The 18,412-nt window shown below is 45.1% G+C and overlaps 1 protein-coding gene across 1 annotated transcript in view; it reads left to right on the forward strand.

Annotated features, from left to right (window-relative positions):
* The window catches only part of PHF12 (PHD finger protein 12), a 32,151-nt gene that overhangs the window by 840 nt on the left and 12,899 nt on the right, over window positions 1-18,412 (forward strand). The window contains exons 3-6 of the mRNA XM_048324256.1: window positions 13,969-14,041; window positions 15,596-15,983; window positions 16,544-16,664; window positions 17,627-17,759. Of these exons, the coding sequence (XP_048180213.1) occupies window positions 13,969-14,041; window positions 15,596-15,983; window positions 16,544-16,664; window positions 17,627-17,759 (715 nt within the window). The remainder of the gene's footprint in view (window positions 1-13,968; window positions 14,042-15,595; window positions 15,984-16,543; window positions 16,665-17,626; window positions 17,760-18,412) is intronic.

Consider the following 18,412-nt stretch of genomic DNA (forward strand, 5'->3'; position numbering starts at 1 on the left):
GACTAATCCACAGCGGCCGAGGTGAACCCTCCCCTGGCTGCTTTCTGGAGGGTTGGGGGTCCACCCTCCTCCTTTCTTTTTGTGCTGAGCAGCAGGCGAGAGGCCTGGAGGAGGAGCGAGGCCGCTGGCTGCGCGGCCTGGCTGCCTTGGTGCTGCCCCTGCCCGGCCTTCCTCCCCCCCCCCCAGCGGGAAACTTCCCCTCCTCACCGCTCTCCAAGGGTGCCTGGCTTGAGGGGGACCCTCCGGAGGGCCCTGGCTGGAGAGGGGGAAGCCCTGGTGGCGTCTCCGCACCAGGCCTGACGTTCCCAGTGCTTCCGTGCTGCTGCAGCTGCTGGGAATAATGGAGGTTGCTGTCTCTGTGTCTCCCTGCCTCACTGTTTACAATATGGCGACCTTCCTTTAAATTATATTTTTATTCTCAGCGCCATTTTGGCTGCATATATGACTTCCAAACCCTTGCAGCGCTCCCCACAGTATCTCAAACGTGAAAATACCTTCCCCATGGAAATCCAGGCCTCCAGACTTTAACGTTGGCCGGGTTTATTCCTTTCCCTCCTTTTTTCCCGTCCTCCTTGCTCTTCCGACCTGCTTGTCTCATCCGTGGGGGTGTCTGCCGTGAACCGGGGGGCTGTCGGGTGCTCTTGCTGGGAGCTCTGTGGCTTCGTTGATGAAGGCAGAGCTTTCTGCATGCAAATCTGGCTGCCGGCTGGGAGTCGAAGTGCGTGTGGAAGCGGTGGCAGAGCTCGAGGTGCTGGAGGCTGCAGCAGGATGGGCTCTTGCTGCCTTCCCTCGCAGCTTCCCAAGCTCTCCCGGCACAAAGCGACACCACGCCAAAAGCGCCTCAACTTTCCGCCCCAAAGTTTTTCCTTTTCTGCACCCAGAGCTTGGATGCATCCGAGGCCGCTTTGCCGAAATCCCCCCTTTCAACAGTTGACACAGGCGGGCGGTTTGTGTTAAATTAGCACAGCCAGAGTGGATAATGGAGTGGAGGAGGGAGCGGGGCAAGTCAAACAGCTGGAGCTTGGGAGTACAGAGTATTCTTCCTTAGGGGAGATTTTTAACCACATTCCTTTCTCTCTTTCATGCTTTGGAGCTTTGTTTGCCACCCTGTTACAGCTGTCTCCTCTGCGCTTTTTTTTTTCCTCTTCTGTTGTTTTTTTTCTTTTTCTTTTTTCTGATTTTCATTTGCTTGCTGGCTATTCTGCATTTCTATGCTAATTGAGGGTCTCTGAACACTTACTAAACTGGTTGCTGATAGCAGGAAAGCTGAGTGTTCGGTCACACTTGTGTAGGGAGTGTCCCGTTAGCAGCAGCGTGTAGCCAGGCAAACCCGACAATGCTGTAGCATGCAGCCATGACATCATCCCTCCTACCCTGAGGAAGTGCTACTGGTGGTAGTGCAGATCCTCTAATATTTACTAGGAGGATAGTAATTATCATTATTTTTCATCCAGTGTCCTTGATGAGCTTTAATTTAAGGGTGGTTTTTACCTTCTGCCGGGCGTAGTTGCTTTCGGATGCCGCTGAACACATCCTGAGCCTTCTCTTAGCGAGGCTGGAGCAATGGCTAAAACTTCTCATTTTGGGAGGGAAGAGCTGTCGCTAAGGCTGTAGAGTGTCCTGGTTGACTCTGAATCCTATTTAAACGTGACCATAAATGAGACCACTACGTGCATGCCTAAATTTCATGGCTTAATTTGGTGAGTTTTTTGTAGTTTAGCGAGTGAGAAACAATCAGGTAAATCAGATACCTGGAAAGCTTTCACTGTACCTGAGTTAGTTGCATTATAGTTATGTAAAAATTTTATATAAAAATATTATATAAAAAATATGTATCTTTGGTTAACTAGTCACTGTTGAGAACAGAAATGAAAGGGGCAATTCTAAATACTCTCTTTCACTCTGTTTGTTGCCTCTTCTGGGGTTTCTCAAGCGATCCCTTTGACAGTAGCCCAGATCCTGCTGTGGGAGGTGGCACAGTGTGGAAAAGCTTTGTCTGAAGGCCTCCAGCTTGGGCCTGGTTCTGCCTTCTTCTTCTAGGACCTTTGCTGGACCCTTGGCCATGGCCTTCAGGTGACTCAGGTTGTCTCAAAGGGATGCTCAGGTTTTGTTTTCATGTGTCTTCCCTTTACCTCCTACATCTTGCTTAAAGTAAACTTCCGTTCTGGATATAAACTTAGGCATAAAGACAGCGCTTGCAACTTCCTTTCTGCCTCCTTTTTTTTATTTAAAGAATAGCAGCTGTAATGCAAGGCTTGGTTTAAGTCATTTGAATAGCACTGCTGGGGCACTCTAAGTGATTTGTGGTGACAGCTTACCTGTTCTCTGAATATTTATTGTAAGCTTTAGTACCAGGTCGAATTTATTATCAATTTAGCATAACAGAAATTAAAAAGTAGCTTTTAATTGGTCTAGGGTTTGTGGTCAGTTGATTACAGCTATATAGAAGAGGCCATATTACAAAAGAAAGGGATTTTCAGAGGTATGATTGGCACAAGTCATGCAGTTAGCTGGAGGCAAACCCAGCTCAGCTTCCTGGGAACTCGTGTTGCTCCTTCCTGTGTAGAGAAGGCTCTTCTCTATCATGTTGCTTAAGCCTATAGTGAGAAAGTTGGCTTTGCTAGGTAAGTGTGTGACCCTCAAATTTCAGCAGTTTGCCTTAACTTCAGTTTAGCACTTACACCCGTTGTCCTCTGCGGGAAACAGAAAGCACTTGGCCAAAACTTCCAAAACTTTCCAAGTCTGATAGTATTACACATCCAAGGTGGTAAATAACAAGTTTTGTTGTTACACCATGGAACAACTGCTCTCCTGAATTAATGTGGGTGGAAGTGACTTCCCAATTCATCTGTCGGGGTGTCAGCTCTTCCCACAACTCCGTTTTGGAATCACTAGTTCAGTGTAAAGCTGCTATAGGTGCTGTGAGAGTCCATGGGGTCCAGAGGATTCCAGCCTGGCTGCAGATAAACTGGCCTGGTGGGAGGGGTACAGGAAAGTGTGAAATCCCTGCCAGATACTTTGTTTCAACATACTTGGATGAATATCACAGTCAGGTGACTCTCTTCAGGTTCGAATTTAGAGGTTGAGGATTTTCGGGTCCCTAGTAATTCTTGAAAACAGAACATGGAATTTTTAGCTCTGAAGTTTGTGTTTGGTTCTGCTGTTTGCCCATAATCTGCTGCTTTGGGTAACAGTGCAGAATGCATTTCCATCCTGATGTTCTGCCTTAGCCCAGGCCCCCAGGGATGGTGCACGCTCCTTCTTTACATGATTGAAAACCAATTTTCCAGTGCTACTTCTATTCTTTCCCATTTATATCCTCCTCCTGGCAATGTGATTGTTAGAATTCCCTGTGTTTTCTTGAGCTTGTAGTAAACTTGATTCACATTGAAGCGGGTTTGCAAAGTGACTGATGTTGCAAATTCATTACCAAGGATTAGAAAGATCCCCGGGAGAGGAAAAGTTTAGTTAACAAGCTGGGGGAGGGGAGCGACAACAGGAGGGAGAACCAACACAGAACAGTTTTGTGTTTGTTTTTTTTTCTCTCTCCTTTTATTTTTTTAAAAGTCTCCCTGCCCGAGTTTCTGGTTGGAGGAGCCCAAAAGCACAAACCTCGCTGAATGCTGCGGTTCAAGTCCCTCTTGTAAAATCTCACGCCGCTGGCTGTGCAGCTCTGCTGGCATGGCAGAGTGACCTCAGTCTCCTAAAGCTGACCAGTTACGTAAACAGACAGTACCAGTTTTGTGGCACTGCCCAGCAAAAACGTTCCTCCTAGCTGGGGGTTCCTCACTGCCGTGCTGGAAGAAATGCACTGTGTCCATACCGGGGCCTGCTACCTCCATCAGACTTTTTGCAACACCTCCTTGTGTTTATATTTGCAGTGTTTGGCTCATTTCCCCTCCGATTTGGCAGTCTTCACCCAAGTGCTGGTGTCGAAGAATAGGAGTAACAGAGCTGCAAAGTGCAGCAGAGAAGGTTAAACCAGAGTTATGGGTATTTTCTATGAGTCGCATTGTTTTAGTGCTTTGAATGGAAAAAAGTTGTGTTTGGCTGGTAGGACATCAGTAACTCTTTCCCCACCTTATTCGGTCTAAAATGCCCTGCTTTATCTTTGGCATTTGTTCTAGCTTTGGGTTTTTACATGAATATGCAGTCTGTGAGCGGGGCAAAACAATGGCCAGTCTATTGTCTGTTAATCCTTCCTTTAGTGGTTATCTTGGGCTGCCTCGGGTGGTTCAGGTGAATCTTAGAATGGTTTTAGGTATCTCGTGCTGCAAGGAGTAGCAGGATGTCCAGGAAGGTGCTGGAGAGGCAAACTTCCTACCTAATAGTGGCTAGGAGCAGGGTTTCAGTACATCGAATTACATCACAGCTTCAAAAAAGCTTGTAGTTTTAAGTGCAGAAAGTTTTTGAGGCTTTCTGTTTGTTTGGGTTTTTTTAACAGTAAATGACCGGCAAACCCCTACTTTAATGTTTATGCAATTGCATATTGAAGGTCAGAGTAAGCTGTTCTGTTCCCAACATTTAAATGTATCTATCTTAACTGATACTGTGTTAAAACAATACTGGTTTAAGTATGTGCTTTTAAAAAAACCCCAACTTTCGTTTTTATGTATCTCTGGTTCTGATATTTTGGGAGCCTTGGGGCTAGCCTAGCCTGGATCCTGAGGCAGGAGGAAGTGATTGCCGTGGCTGGGTTTCTGGGAGGGGAGGGTCACTGTGTGTGCGCCTGCAGATGTGGTAACATGATCAGTCTTGGCAGCTCTGCTCAGCCAAGTTGTACCAATGAGATTTTTCACTCTCCTTATTTTGTCCTAAATCTCTCTGTGCAAAGGCAGATAAGGTCAGCCTAAATCTATGGACTTCAGCTGAGGGCTTCAGCAAATCATTCACAGTAAGAATTTGATGAACTCGTGATTGGGTGACTTTGAAACCACCATTCTCACCTGTGCGTGTGGATGTTAAACTGAGCGTGAGCAGATTTTGCAGTGTGGGCAAGAACTGGGGATTTGGATTGAGCTGTGGGTCTCTGCTGCAGTTCCCAACGTCAGTGTGGAGTGGTAGAAGCATGGCTTTGGGATTCTAAAGTCAAGGATTCGAAGTCGAGGAGGGGGATGTTTAACTGCTTAACTTAGGCTTTGCCTTCAGACATGGCTGCTGCGTGGACTGGTGTTACATCAAACACCCGCATTGTTCCAAAGCTGTTTAAAATGGCACAGCGGGAGACTGTGAACAAGGAAAATTCTCTGTGGTTTAGTACCTTGGTTTAGGAAAGTGCCAGTTTTCTGCTGACCACGACTTGTGGAACCAAGAAGTCTTTTTTTCGGTGCTGCTGTGGGATCCATTTTTGACTTGACTCCTCAGGATCAGGAGGCTGCAGCGGTTTGCTTCGAGGTGGGGTTCACTGCTTTGTTCCTGCTGCTCCAGAGCTGGTCTTTCCTGGTATGTCAGCCTGCAGGCATGACTCACGGGAGCCTTTCACAACATGGAAAGGTCTTCCCGGAGGAATTCCAGCTCCTCCAGGCATTTGCAAAGGAAATTCTTAATTGGATTAGATTCATAATACTAATCTGCTAATGACTGTTTGTTATGGAGATCTTGGCACTATCTTGTAAATATATTCACCTTCTTTTAGCTCGACTTGTCTTTTTATCACATACAAGCTCAGTGTTGTTAAGATTGTACTGCCGCCAGCAGATCTGATAGTTGGGAATGGAGGACTACTGTGTTTATTACACAAGATCTTATAAAGCTCATAATTCTTCCCTCTCTCTCTTTCCATTTCTCAGTGTTGTTTTAGGTGGGGTAGTAAAAGAGAAGCAGTGGTAATTGGCATGCCTGACATCCGGCTGTACTTCTCTTACCACGGGTGTGAAGGACACCCCGGGGTGGGGAGTGCCTCTGTGCAGTTGTCAGTGACAGAACCGTGTATTTTTAGTAAGAATCAGGACCAAACATGCATTATTCCCCCCCCCCCTCCCAAAAAGGGCCTTTTTTGGGTTGTAGGTTCTGTTGTGGTGGTGTGAGGAACACCTGCAGGAGAGCAGGGCTCCTGTTTCCCTGTGTAAGACAGAGTCAATTTGAAATTTTAGTTGTAGCATCGATACTGAAACAGTTTTTCAAGACTAACAAAAATTCTTCCGTTTATTGACCCACACCAGTGGATGTTAAACTGCTTTTGTTGCTAGACTGACTCACTGGCAGGTATCAGGTTCTTGAGTTTTTCCTGTGCTCTGCAGCCTTTCTTAATTCTTGAGTCAGTAACAAATAGCAGGAATCTGCTGTGCAGAAAGGGAGCAGTTACTTCCAGAGTAGGAAAGAGGTGTATCTCCCTGAAAGCAAGTGTGACAGGCTGAATATTTAGGAAGTGCTGTCTGTTGGAATATAAATCATGTGAGAAGGATGTACCCGTTTTGTTTTTTTTAAACCAGTCAGGAAGTTCTCTTGGACTTGTGAAAATGCAAATGTATCTGGGGATATAACATGGCTTTGTTACTGGGGTATGAAAGAAGTGAGTGTAAGCAAAAAGCATCTTGCCACGTCAGGTTACTGGCTAGACCTATGATTTTTGTGACACAGATTGTCAGAGCTGGCTTTTCCTTCTTATAGTAATCGATTTGTGCTGTCTCCAGCTCCACTGCTCGCTAGATGTCTGCCCAGCTTCCTCGAAGGAACACTGCAGTATCCAGTAACTCTGTAAGCTGAGTAAAAATAGTGTTGTAGCTTCCCTTTAATAAAGGGGTTGACAGATACCAGTTGTAATGCAATCACATACCTTTCCAGGGTATGGAGTAAATGCTCCCTATAGCCAAAAATGAAAGGGGGAGAAAAAAAGAAGTTATATAAATCATTCTTCCTGTTAGTGTATCAGATCATGAGCACAAAAGGCAAAGACCATCTCAGCCAGCTGGGGGGAATCGAGTGCCTGAACCCAACTCTAACCCATTTCTGCTGACGTCTGCTCTGCACGATCACTGGAAGCAAACTAGATGGAGCTGGAGATTACCGACTTTGAACCCTGCAGAAAGCACTGGCCTGAGGATACAATTTAGCAGGCTGAAAACCCCATGCTGAATTTCTGGCAAGCACTAGTGATTGGTGTGAAACACCTGCCTGTACAGCCTCTGACTTTGGGCACGGCATCATGTGAACTTCCCAGTGATCTCTGTCTAGAATAGCAACAGGAGCAAGATATGAAGGTGATCTGGAAAAGGCAGAAAAGAATGTATGCCCTGCTCTAACGGTGGTTTTTTTTTTTTTTGGTGGATATTTCTGTCTCTGCTCTTTTTTCTCTCTTCCCCAGCATTCTTGGGAAAGCCTAGTCCACATGTAGATGTCAGAATTACAGTTCACTTGTGCCTGTGTGAAGACAAATTCATGCTTTTGCTTTTATGGGTCTGCCCTTCATCCTCTTGTGATGTGCTGCTTTCCTTTTTTCCACCTTATTGCCGCTGTCCTTTCACCCCTGTCTCCTTTGAACGTGTTCAGTATGGCTGGGGCTGAATGCGTTCACTTCTCAGAAACCTCTCAGACCTGTGTTTTGATTTTTTTTTTTCCCCATCAGAGATGTCTCTTCATTTATTGTTCTTTAAAGACAGAATTGGATGAAGTGATTCTCACCAGGGCTGTGTTGTTCCTCAGCCTCCTTTCTTTTCCCTGATGCTGCCCTATGTGTCATCCTGCTTTGAGAAGATGACTTCTAATCTGTTAAGAAGATGGTGCTATAAAGACCCGAACACTTAATAATGAACCTGGGCATTGAATTCAGGCTATTGTTACTATTGTCTGCAGCACAGGCATGAGTGATGCCTGGGAAAGAAACAGGAGTCAGGATGTGCAGAATGTCTGAATTTCTGTGTCTGACCCACATTTTTCAAAGTCAACAATTCTTCCTATCGACTTCCATGGTTTCTGCTTGTAAATCCAAAGTTAGATGGTTCCCTAGACAAATATGTCTCAAATATCAGAGTTCATAACCAGTCAAACTAATTAAAAAATAATAATCAAAAAACTTCACTGCGGTACTAATGGTATTATACACTTTTTATTGCATATTTATTTTTATAGATGTATATGTTTACATATGTGTGGAAATTTGATATCTTAAAAAACAATACTTCCTTTAATTTTTTGTCAGCTGGACATTAATGAAGGTAATAACTAACAGGTTGTCTAGGGAATGGTCTCTGTGGGCCAGGTTCTTTCTATAAATAGAAGTAACTAATTACATCAGGTGATCACATGTTTACATGTAGCTTATCCAGTTTATTGGACCCTCCTGCTTGTCAGGTTGGAGGCAGAAAAGTTCTACTTCATGCCTTGGAGGGAACTTTCCTGATTCTCCATGAACGTCAGGATGGCCTGTGCATGAGGGCACGGGGAAGAGGCAGGACCCCCAGTGAAGGCAGGAAGGGAGCTGAGGTAAGGTAGATAAACACCTGCTTCCATGAGATTCTCTTCCCAGGATGAGAGTAGCAGGAGTGGTTTCATGAAGGATTCACATAAATAAGTTCATTGGTGTTGAAATTCACAGAATACTCACAAAATCTATGATACACTCCTGAAATGGTACCTGGTTCTTAGGAGCACGGTGGTGCTGCTGCCAGAGACTGGGACTGCTGGCCAAACCCTTGAAGTGTTGAACACTGGCAGGTCTAGATAGTAAAAATAAGCACACAGTGAAGGAAATTTTGGGATCTGGCATACCCAGCAATGCTGCTACTTAAACCTTTAAGAGCTGAACTCTTCCTCCACTCTTGTAGCATCATGTAGACAGTGTAGTGTACGTTTATTTTTTCCTTGGATACATCTTGTTCCTCGCTGTCACCCATATAATGGTGTTTTAATCCTGCTTCTGTTTACTGTCTCTTGCTGAACCCTTATTTCCAGCTCTGGCCATGCTGTTGGAAAGATGCATGCTAAGCAGATGCAGCGTTCCAGATGATGGGATAATTGGTGACCTGTGAAACGGTCGTTTTGGTTCCCTTCCATGCATAGTGGCAGCCAAAATAATCATGTCCTGACCTGTTTGGTGGTGTCCAGGAGTGCTTGCTGGATGTTACTAATTTAGAACTTCTTATGTGCATGCTCAAGACTTTCACTTCAGTGTAAACAAAGCTGTGGTGGCTGCTATCAAGCTTTCTTCACAGGTTCCCTCAGGAGCTGTTGCACCACAGGTAGAAGTATAGTGGGTGATGCTCTGCAGTTAATGTAAATTGTGCTGCTGACTTAAAATAGGTATCACTTATAAACAATGTGAGCCTAATGGAGGCCAGAAAGTTGCTGAAACTGTTAGTTTTAATGTGGTCGGGTCATGCTTAGAGGGTCATAAAGAACAAAAAATTATCCTGGGCTTATCTGAAGTTTGGTGGTCTCTGCATTGGCGCTTGAGAAATCTTTGGCTTTTTCGGGAAGATTGTTCCTTGTACAGCTGAATGTCACAATTTATCCATGTTAATGAGCAGAACTTGGAGACTTAACTGAATAATTTGAGGAATAACAGTGGAGGAGAGGAGGGAGCTGATAGTATTCCAAATAACCACCTCTAAGGTAATTGGAGTCTGACTTTTGGAGTCTGCCTTTTGTCTTCAGAAGCTCTGTGTTGATGCAAGAGTACAAGAGGAAGGTAAGGGAGTTGCAGTGGAGGGGAACTCACCGCAGGCTGCAGCTGTGAGCTTGTTTGGTGTGGTTTTATTCTGTCTAAGGTAGAGGCTCAGAGTTCCAGGTATCCTCCTCCAGCCGGGTTTGGGAGCAGCTGTGAGCAGAAGTGTGTAACTTGGGCGCAGTAAAAATGTTCCAAAAAGCTGAATTTGTAAATGATGCAACTTTCCCTGTTTCTCAATGGGGCTCTTGTAATGCCCTGACAGTGAGGTTGGTTTCCTGGTTTGTTTTAGCTGCCATTGAGGCCCTGCTGTAGGAAGCCAGGGAGCTTTGTTCTTTATGAAGCTGGTAGAACAGCTGTAGCTCTATCCATCATAGGGATAAATAGGAGTCCATAGAAGAGCCGAAAGCCTTCTTCCCTTAACTGGCAAACATATCTAGCATCCTTCATTATCAGCCTGTCATTGAGGCTTGGTCAGTTAATTAAGTTTCCTGAGAAGGAAAAATGTGTTTGCCTGCATTTTTTCATGGTGTTACTATTTTCCCCCCGCACAGAAAAAAATATTTAAGTCCGGTTGTTGAAAACAACTGACGTGAAAGACAAGTTATTGAAGAAAGCTTCACCAGGCACTGGTTTGTTTTCCTGCCACCATTATCCCAGCTGGTAGCTGGCTGTATCCTGGTGGGTCCAAAAGTAGTGTCAACGTGCCTTTGACGCAAGATGGCCAGGAATGCAGTGTGTAAATAACCTCAGGTCTGCTTATAACTGGATCCGTTGAGAGCTACGGCCCAGTTTGTATTGGAGAGGGTGCCATTCCTTGGAGCGCTTGTTTACCTATTTATTGAGGTCAGCAAAGTGAGGAGTAATTATGGGATTTAGACTTGACAACAGGCATCTGATGTATGAGAGCCCCAGAGTGTGAAATTGAAAAGCTAAGCGCCTTCATGCTATTGTTTGCTTGATAAAAACTCCTAATATGCTCTTGAAGATTTTTTTATTTTGTCATAGCCATTTAAGTTTTATTTAAGGGATAGAGCATTGCGTTCTGACCATGGCAGAGCAATGCTTGACAATGCATCTGATAGGAATTTCAGGAGATACTAAACTTTTTCAGAAAAAGCCATGAGACAGATATTATAATACAGCAAGTGACTTTGTAGTCAGTGTAGTGGTTTTTGACTAGGCAGTCTCCTTTAATTTTCAGAGGCTTTGTATGACTTAGTCTTCCAGGTGTTTTTGAGTCAGCCTGTGTTTTTCAGACCTGTCTTTGTCTTAAATGCAGAAACACGTTCTGCTGAGCAGGTTTGATTTGGGTCACACCAAACCCCCAGGTAAACAGCGGTGGCCACCACTCTTGTCTTTGATGACAGAAGGGGAAACTTTCTGAAATGAAGGGTTAGTGAAATTGTACTGAAAAGCGCAACTGACTGGTGTGTAGTTGAAAGGAGATGTGTTGTAACCGAAGATAAAGTGGGAGCTGTACAATTCCAGGTCCTGTTGGCAGCAAACACTGGTGGCTGGAGCTGTGCATGCTAATGAACCCATGAAAGATAGGGAGAAAAGGGCCGTGGTGCTCCTGCCAAAGTGCTAATTCTTACCTTGCTTATGAAGATCAAGTATCTTGCTCAGATTTAAAAATCAGTTTCTTTTATGCTTACAGTAAAAGGTTGAAGAATGTGGTCATACCTAGTCAATTAAAACAGCATTCTTTAGCGCTTCCCCAGCTTTCTGCTGAGACCCAGGCAATGCTCTCTGCTTGCTGCGAGGCCAGCAGTGCAGGAGCAGCCTTCATCAGTCTTTGTTAGCATGGTGAGCTGCCTTGATGAACAGTTCATTAACCAGGAGAGGCAGAATCAGTCTTTTAATACACTTGCTATCGCAGCTAGGCCCTGACAGTGAGCAGAAAACCTCAGGAGGCTTGTCTGAGTGCTAAAACCTCGCTACTGTTCTGAAATGAATCTTTCCCCTCCTTCCACAGGCCTTTGGGTAGCAGCATTCATTAAAATGCTTCTTCAACAGTACAGTATATGTAGGATTTCATGGTTCAAACACAGCAAATGGGACAATAACATACACACTTGAAGAAGATACCTGTTCTGACTCTTCCAGGCGTCTCTCAAGGTTCACTGTGGTATTAATTGTTTCATTGTAAAATGCATAAGATTGAGGTAACAGTTAAAACAAATAACCAGAGGCATCTGGCAGCGCGTGGATCCCTGGCACGCCGCACGCGGAATGGGGCAGACGTGTTCCCAGCAGTTCAGGCACGCTCGTCAGGAGCTTCAGAGGGTGAAATTTCACTAGGAACAAATCAAAGTCTGTGGTTTTTTTCCCCTGGGGTGTTGGGAGGGGAAAGGGGAATGGGCCAGATGAATCCGTACTTGCTGTAGCTGCAGATCTAAGAGCTCGTTTTCTAGCAGGGGTAAAACCTGAGCTATTGCAGGATGCACCTTAGGATTCAGCATGGATTTATGCTGCAGCAAGCACAAGGGGATCATTTGTTACTCTCCTCCTTCCACCCCCCTTCCCTGCTTCTGTTAGCAAAAGATTAGTTTGGGGCAGGGAGTTACTGCTTCATCCAAGCATTTGAGGTGAAGCAGCCAGTAGTGGAGGCTTTGGTGCTCTCATCTAGAGCCTGATCTCTTGTTCATCCAAGCCCTCCAGGAAATGAGAAACATAAGCTGCAGGTATGTCAGTGCATATATGCAGAGCGCTGCGTTTCTGGAGCGCCTGGAACACGGAGGCCTCTGAAACCCTGCACTCCTCCTCAAAATGGCTGCCAGATGTGTTGGCTCTACTGAATTCCCCGGAGCCTGACACCAGAAATGCTGAGGTTATTACCAGCTTGGTTCTTGCTGTGTTCTTCCTTCAGTCTTCCAGGCACAGTGTTGCAAGAGCGAGTGTGACCCCGGATGGCTGCAGTACCTGCGGAGGCTGTCACTGGCACGCGGGCGAGCTTGGGGCAAGGCTCGCCGGGACTCTGTTTAAACAAAGGAAGTGTGTTTGTTTTTACAGTTCAGGCTTGGGAGTCTGGGCTGGGATCCTGTGCCATTTCCCTGTGCTAGGAGCAAGATTCCCGAGGAAGACAGCCTCTCCCTTTGCTGCAAAGCACAGCTCTTCCTGGCCAGCAAGTATGCTCCTATCCTTTCTGGCTTGTCAGGGCTGGAGACTGGAAAGCTTAACTCGGATTTGATTTGATATTTGTAGGTGCAATAAACAGTATAGAGACTCCTGCCATGAACCACGGTTTAGCTTCCCATGTGTGGCTTTCTTGGGCCAGTCTTACAAGCTACTGTACTTCTTGATCCCCTTGTAACCCAGTCAGTCCCAGTGGATCCTTGAAATCTGTTTCCCAGTCAGTAGGAAATGGAGCTTCCAGATCCTGCGATAGTGCATCTGTGTGTTCAGCACAAGAGAGTAGACTTGCTAAGTAGCTGCCTCTAGCAAAAGTCAGGAGAACTTTTAGAAGTATTATCTTAAGCCACACTGCCTGGTAAATGGCTGGTTTTTGCCAGCAGGTACATTTTCCCTGCCACAGTCAGCAGTTTGCTCAAATAACAAATCTTAATGATAAAGAGGTGTTGGAAAGTACTTTAGTTAGTAGTAGGATCTGTAAGGAAAGTGTATCATCTAGCATATGCTGCTCTGCCTTTTGCTGAGGAAAAGTGTTTCTCAAAATAGTCCTTCTTACTCCTTCGTCTAATTTGCTTTGGTTTATTTCTAGCATCAAAATGAGAATGTCATTTCACTGTGATACAGCTTTTATAGTAAGTGCAGATCCATGTGAGTAGGATGTATCCTGTGCTTCGTAGCCAAGGCAAGCTGTGTATGGTGACACTTTTAAGAGTATTTGGGTTGTCTTAAGATAGAAGGTGGTTTCCACCATTAAGTAGGTGTGCCCAGGGATGGAGTACATGGGAGGTGGTGGGTAGACTTCATGGCAGCTTGTTCAGTCGGACTCACTGCAAATCCAGGGGATGGAAACGCCTGGATGTATGACTGTGCTTGCTGCACGGGAATCCGTGTGGTCTCACATGGAGTAATCAAGTTATTTAAGGAGGTGTGGTGTTGGGAGGGAGGTATGTGTGTGGCACACCAGTGAATCTTCCATTTATCTTTGCTGTTCAAGTCTGAGAGTGCTCCTAAACCGTGGAGCTGAGGTGGGTGTCATGGAAGACTGGCTTCTTGGAGGTGTCTGGCTAAGTGGATGTATGGGGGAGCGAATCCAGGGAGCTTCACCATAAATAAAAGGAAGTGCCTGGGAGCGGAACTGCAGAGCTGCCCTGACTCGGGCTGTGTGTACGTGAGAAGAGTTCCAGAAATGACAGTAAATAACAGTAAAGCTTTGCTTTGTGTTTCTCTTGTAGCAACCCTCCACTCAGCGAGGAGATGCTGCCTCCGGGGGAGTGGATGTGCCACCGCTGCACCGTGCGCCGCAAGGTAAAGCCTCTCAAAACAGACACAGTCCCTGCCCTTCCAAGTGGCCATTTGAAACCTGAATCCTGTGCTTTATACCTACCTCTCCCTTCGTGTGTACTTAGACAACCAGAGCTGCTCTTTGTGCTCGCATTTGCAAAGGGCTTTGTTAGGAAAGGGCTTAAAGAAACCTAAGAGGTCTTGGTGAGACCCTCACGATACTTTAACCTCACTACTAGGAGCTAAAACTGAAGTGCTTGATACCTTGTTGTCAATCTGTGCCTTTTAAACTGTTTTCCTGCCCCGCCATTTCTGGAAAGGAGGGAGAGCTGAGGCACAGAGGAAATGGGAATGGCTCCTGTGCTCAAGGAGGTGAGCTGTCTACAGGCAGAACAAGAGTCACGTTAATGCAGCTTTGCCATCAGGGCTGTGATTCTAGTTAATATGTGTTTTTTGGAAGTGTGACTTCACAGCAGTTGTACATCAGCAGAGGGTGAAATCACAGTGAGTTATGATTTCCTGGGCTGTTGAACAGGATGGGGAGGAGATGATTGGGCAAGATCGTAGCTTGTCTTTTTTTTGCCTTGATGTTCTTTCTCCAGGAAGCTGTCTTGCACAATGTAAACATCTTATTGCTGTGACCACGTAAGGCTGTGTAGCAGAGGGTTTAGAAACTGCACCAAGCTATCTAGCAACTGTTCCCTTGAAGTGACACCCAAAACAGATTGGAAGAAAACTGTGTGCTCAGCCTTTTGTTCCTGAAGTGATTGCCTTGTTATGTTTCCAGGGTACTGTTCAGCCATCTGCCAACAACAGAAATGAAGGTCACAAATCGAAAAACAAATAATAAAGTAAAAAGAGAGAGAAAAGGAGAAAATCCCCAACTTTTCTATATTAAAAATTGCCTGAAAACACTTTTCTTCCTTTGCAGACCATGTTAGTGATGGAGTAGATTGGTTCCTCCATACGGGTGATGCTGTCAAGCACTGGAGCAGTGCACAGTTGCCCATCCTAGGCCATGCAGCATCTCCTCCTGTTGCAAAATGGATCTTGTGGTGATGGCAATGTATAGTTCTTCTCTGCTGCACCTTGTTCAAGATTCCTGTCATCAGGAGATAGCAGAGTGTTGTTTGTATACTGTGCTTGTATTCTCAAGCTGACCACCTCAGCCCGTCATGGGTTTCTATGCAGTGCCAGGGTTAGTAGACTGCATCAACAGTGAACAGTCTGCTGTGGAGTCTCTCAGTGCTGGTAGCAAACAGTTGTCTGATCTGTCAAGTGTTTAGGACTAGATGCTGTGAAATGTTGTCCTGATCTGGACTCAAGCATAGCTACCCTGAAAGGAGAAACACATGGTAATGTTCTTCCCCATGCTTGGTTCTCCTCAGCTGTTCTGTCACCTGTACTTTAGCTGCCATCAGACTGGTCTTGATCGAGACTCTAATGACTTCAAGGGGGAAGTTGTAGTGAGTGGCTCGAGCATTTTCAGATGCTGTTTGTCTTCAGTCACATATTTGTCAAGGTTGATGTGCTTTGTTTGTGGCCTCCATGATAAGCCTGCCTATTCATGTCGTGCAGAAGCGAGAACAGAAGAAAGAGCTGGGGCAGGTAAATGGATTGGTGGACAAATCTGGGAAAAGGACCACCTCCCCCACCAGTGACGCAGACCTGTTGGACAGGTCTAGCAGCAGCATCAGGGCTAATGCGCATGCCAGGATCTTGGAAAGGAGAGCAAGCCGGCCTGGCACTCCCACATCCAATGCCAGCACCGAGACCCCCAACTCAGAACAGAATGATGTCGATGAGGACATAATTGACGTGGATGATGACTCTGCCATTGCAGAAATGGACTGTGGGCAGCCCCAGCTGAAGCGACCCTTTGAGCTTCTTATTGCTGCTGCCATGGAAAGGAACCCAACGCAGTTCCAGCTGCCGAATGAACTGACCTGCACCACAGCACTTCCAGGTGAGCGGTGGCTTGTCTGGTGTTGGTGAAGATGTCTGCAGTTGCATCCTGCTGCCATCTTTCCTCTTTTTCCCCTTGACTCCATGGTAGTTGTGGCTCCAGTGGTGCTCGCTAGTGAAAGCAGAGGGTACCCCTGGCTCTCCTCCAGCTGCCCAACAGCAGGTGCCTCTCAAATCTGAGCTGTGGGGACACTGCAACTACACACCATATCCATCAGGACTTGTGACAGATGCTTGTTGTTCTCACCTTGGTCTTGATCATCAATACTAAAAAAAAAAATCAATTGTCAAAATACTTGAGTTTTGATTTATGATGCAATAATATAGTAACAGTAGTGAGTAAATATATAGGATGTCACTGAAATTACTAAGTGTGAAATATATCTGCCTTTAAAGACAGTCTCTGTCACTTAAGGCTAGATTTAGTGGTTGATAGAGGTTCCTTAAGCAGCAATCTTTGACTTTTCTGTCTGTCTCTGTCTGAGACGATTATGTGTATCTATCAGAAAGCAAATCTCTGCTACGTGGATAACCCAAAGCTTTTTAAAATTACCTTTTCAGGTACTAGTAAGAGGAGGAGAAAGGAAGAAACCACAGGAAAGAATGTCAAGAAAGCACAACATGAGTTAGACCACAATGGTTTGGTTCCCTTGCCAGTGAAGGTCTGCTTCACGTGCAACAGGTACTTGTTCTTCCAGGGAAGCTGTTCAGTGTCGCTGCAGCTTTCACAGGAGCAAAGTTCTTGCTGAAAAAAGTAGATTACCTGTTCCCTTTTCCCTTCTCCTTCATTACTTACAATCCTCTAAACAAATGGGAGAATATTCAGCTTTGATAAATAACAGGTGTTTAACCACAGCAAGTGTAGGTCTGGCTGTAAAGGGTTCTAAAATGTAGCCTGAAGATTGACAAGATTGAGCCATCTTGTCTTCAGTGTTTTTATGCAAAGAAATATTCTTAAGTGATGGTGGTTTAGTAAATGGAGATGTTTGTTTATGGTTTGTGAAGAAAGTGTGCAAGGAGGTGACCTTTAGGAAATAGAAATCTACTGAGAGATTTATAAGCCCAAGGCAAATAGGAATATTGTGCTGAAATCGTAAATCTGAAAACCAGTACAAAATAGTGATGGGTTTTGTCGCTGCATAAAAAAATGCATAGATCAATCCCAATTCAAAATGTCAGTGAAAATTAAACCTTTATTTCAGGAACCCAGCCAGAGTGAGTTTCTGGAAATGGGATGGAGATTCAGGTGGGCTTTTGTGGAGAACAAGTGATGACTTTGTTATAGAGCAAAGACTTCTTTTAAGCCTGGGGATTCAGATGTAGTTGTTTTTCTGGGGTTTGAGACTTGTTCTGAGAACATCTTGTTGATGTACACGTCCCAACGTCACACATTATTCCTCTAACGAAACTTGTAATTACCTTAATCTGAGATTTCCTTTTGATCTCTGAACTTTGCTTCAAATAAAGGCTTTTGCCTTGAGTGGGTCTCGAAGAAGATCCGTAACAGATCAAGTTACAAATCAGAAATCCTGCTTTTTGGTGCAAACAACAGTATAGAGGATAAACTGAAGTGGTCAGCCAAGCTTGTCTGAATGTTCTATTTATACTGTGTACAGGGAATAAGATTTGGCTCTCTCTTTGCAGGAGTTGCAGAGTGGCACCTCTAATCCAGTGTGATTATTGCCCACTCCTGTTCCACATGGATTGTCTGGAGCCACCGCTTACTGCCATGCCTCTGGGTAGATGGATGTGCCCAAATCACATAGAACACGTGGTGGTAAGCAGGACTATGATTGCAGTATGGTAACCGGATGCTGGAGTGGAACCTGGCAGGTCCATTAAAGGACAAAGCACAACAAATGTAAAACAGCTTCTGAGCTCTTATTGCTCCCTGTAACGCTTGTAAAGCTCCTGCTGCAAGCAACGCACTCTCCAAAGGAATATGATGCTGCTCTCTGCAATAAGATATAAAGATGGGGGAACTCCTTCCTGTAACTGAAGCTGACAGCTCAGATTGTGGCTCACTGACAGCTTGTCTAGTTTTTGACTGGACTCTTTAAGATCTAGATGAGCTTCCAGAACTGGGATACAAAGCAGCACAGTGCTACAAATAGGGGAAGTAATTCTTTGCATGCTTAACCCAAAAAACTTTCATTCCAAGAGGGAGTTTTCATTTTTGGAAAAGCAGTGTACTTGAGACTTAAATACTCAGGAAACAGGGGGCTGAAACAAAGAGCTTTTTCCCAGACAAACTGCTTCTGAGAGCATTGATGCTGCTTAGTCGGCCTCTAAATGCTTTTGTATTCATCTCCAGCAATGTGCCCTTTAACAGAAATGGTTAGCGCTGCAGGAAACAAATAGTCTAAAGCTGAGCTGATGCTGTACTGCCAGTGCTACGAGGCATTATGAAAGTCTTAGGGTACCTTAGAG

This window comes from Corvus hawaiiensis, chromosome 20 (assembly GCF_020740725.1).
Source record: "Corvus hawaiiensis isolate bCorHaw1 chromosome 20, bCorHaw1.pri.cur, whole genome shotgun sequence".
NCBI lineage: Eukaryota > Metazoa > Chordata > Aves > Passeriformes > Corvidae > Corvus > Corvus hawaiiensis.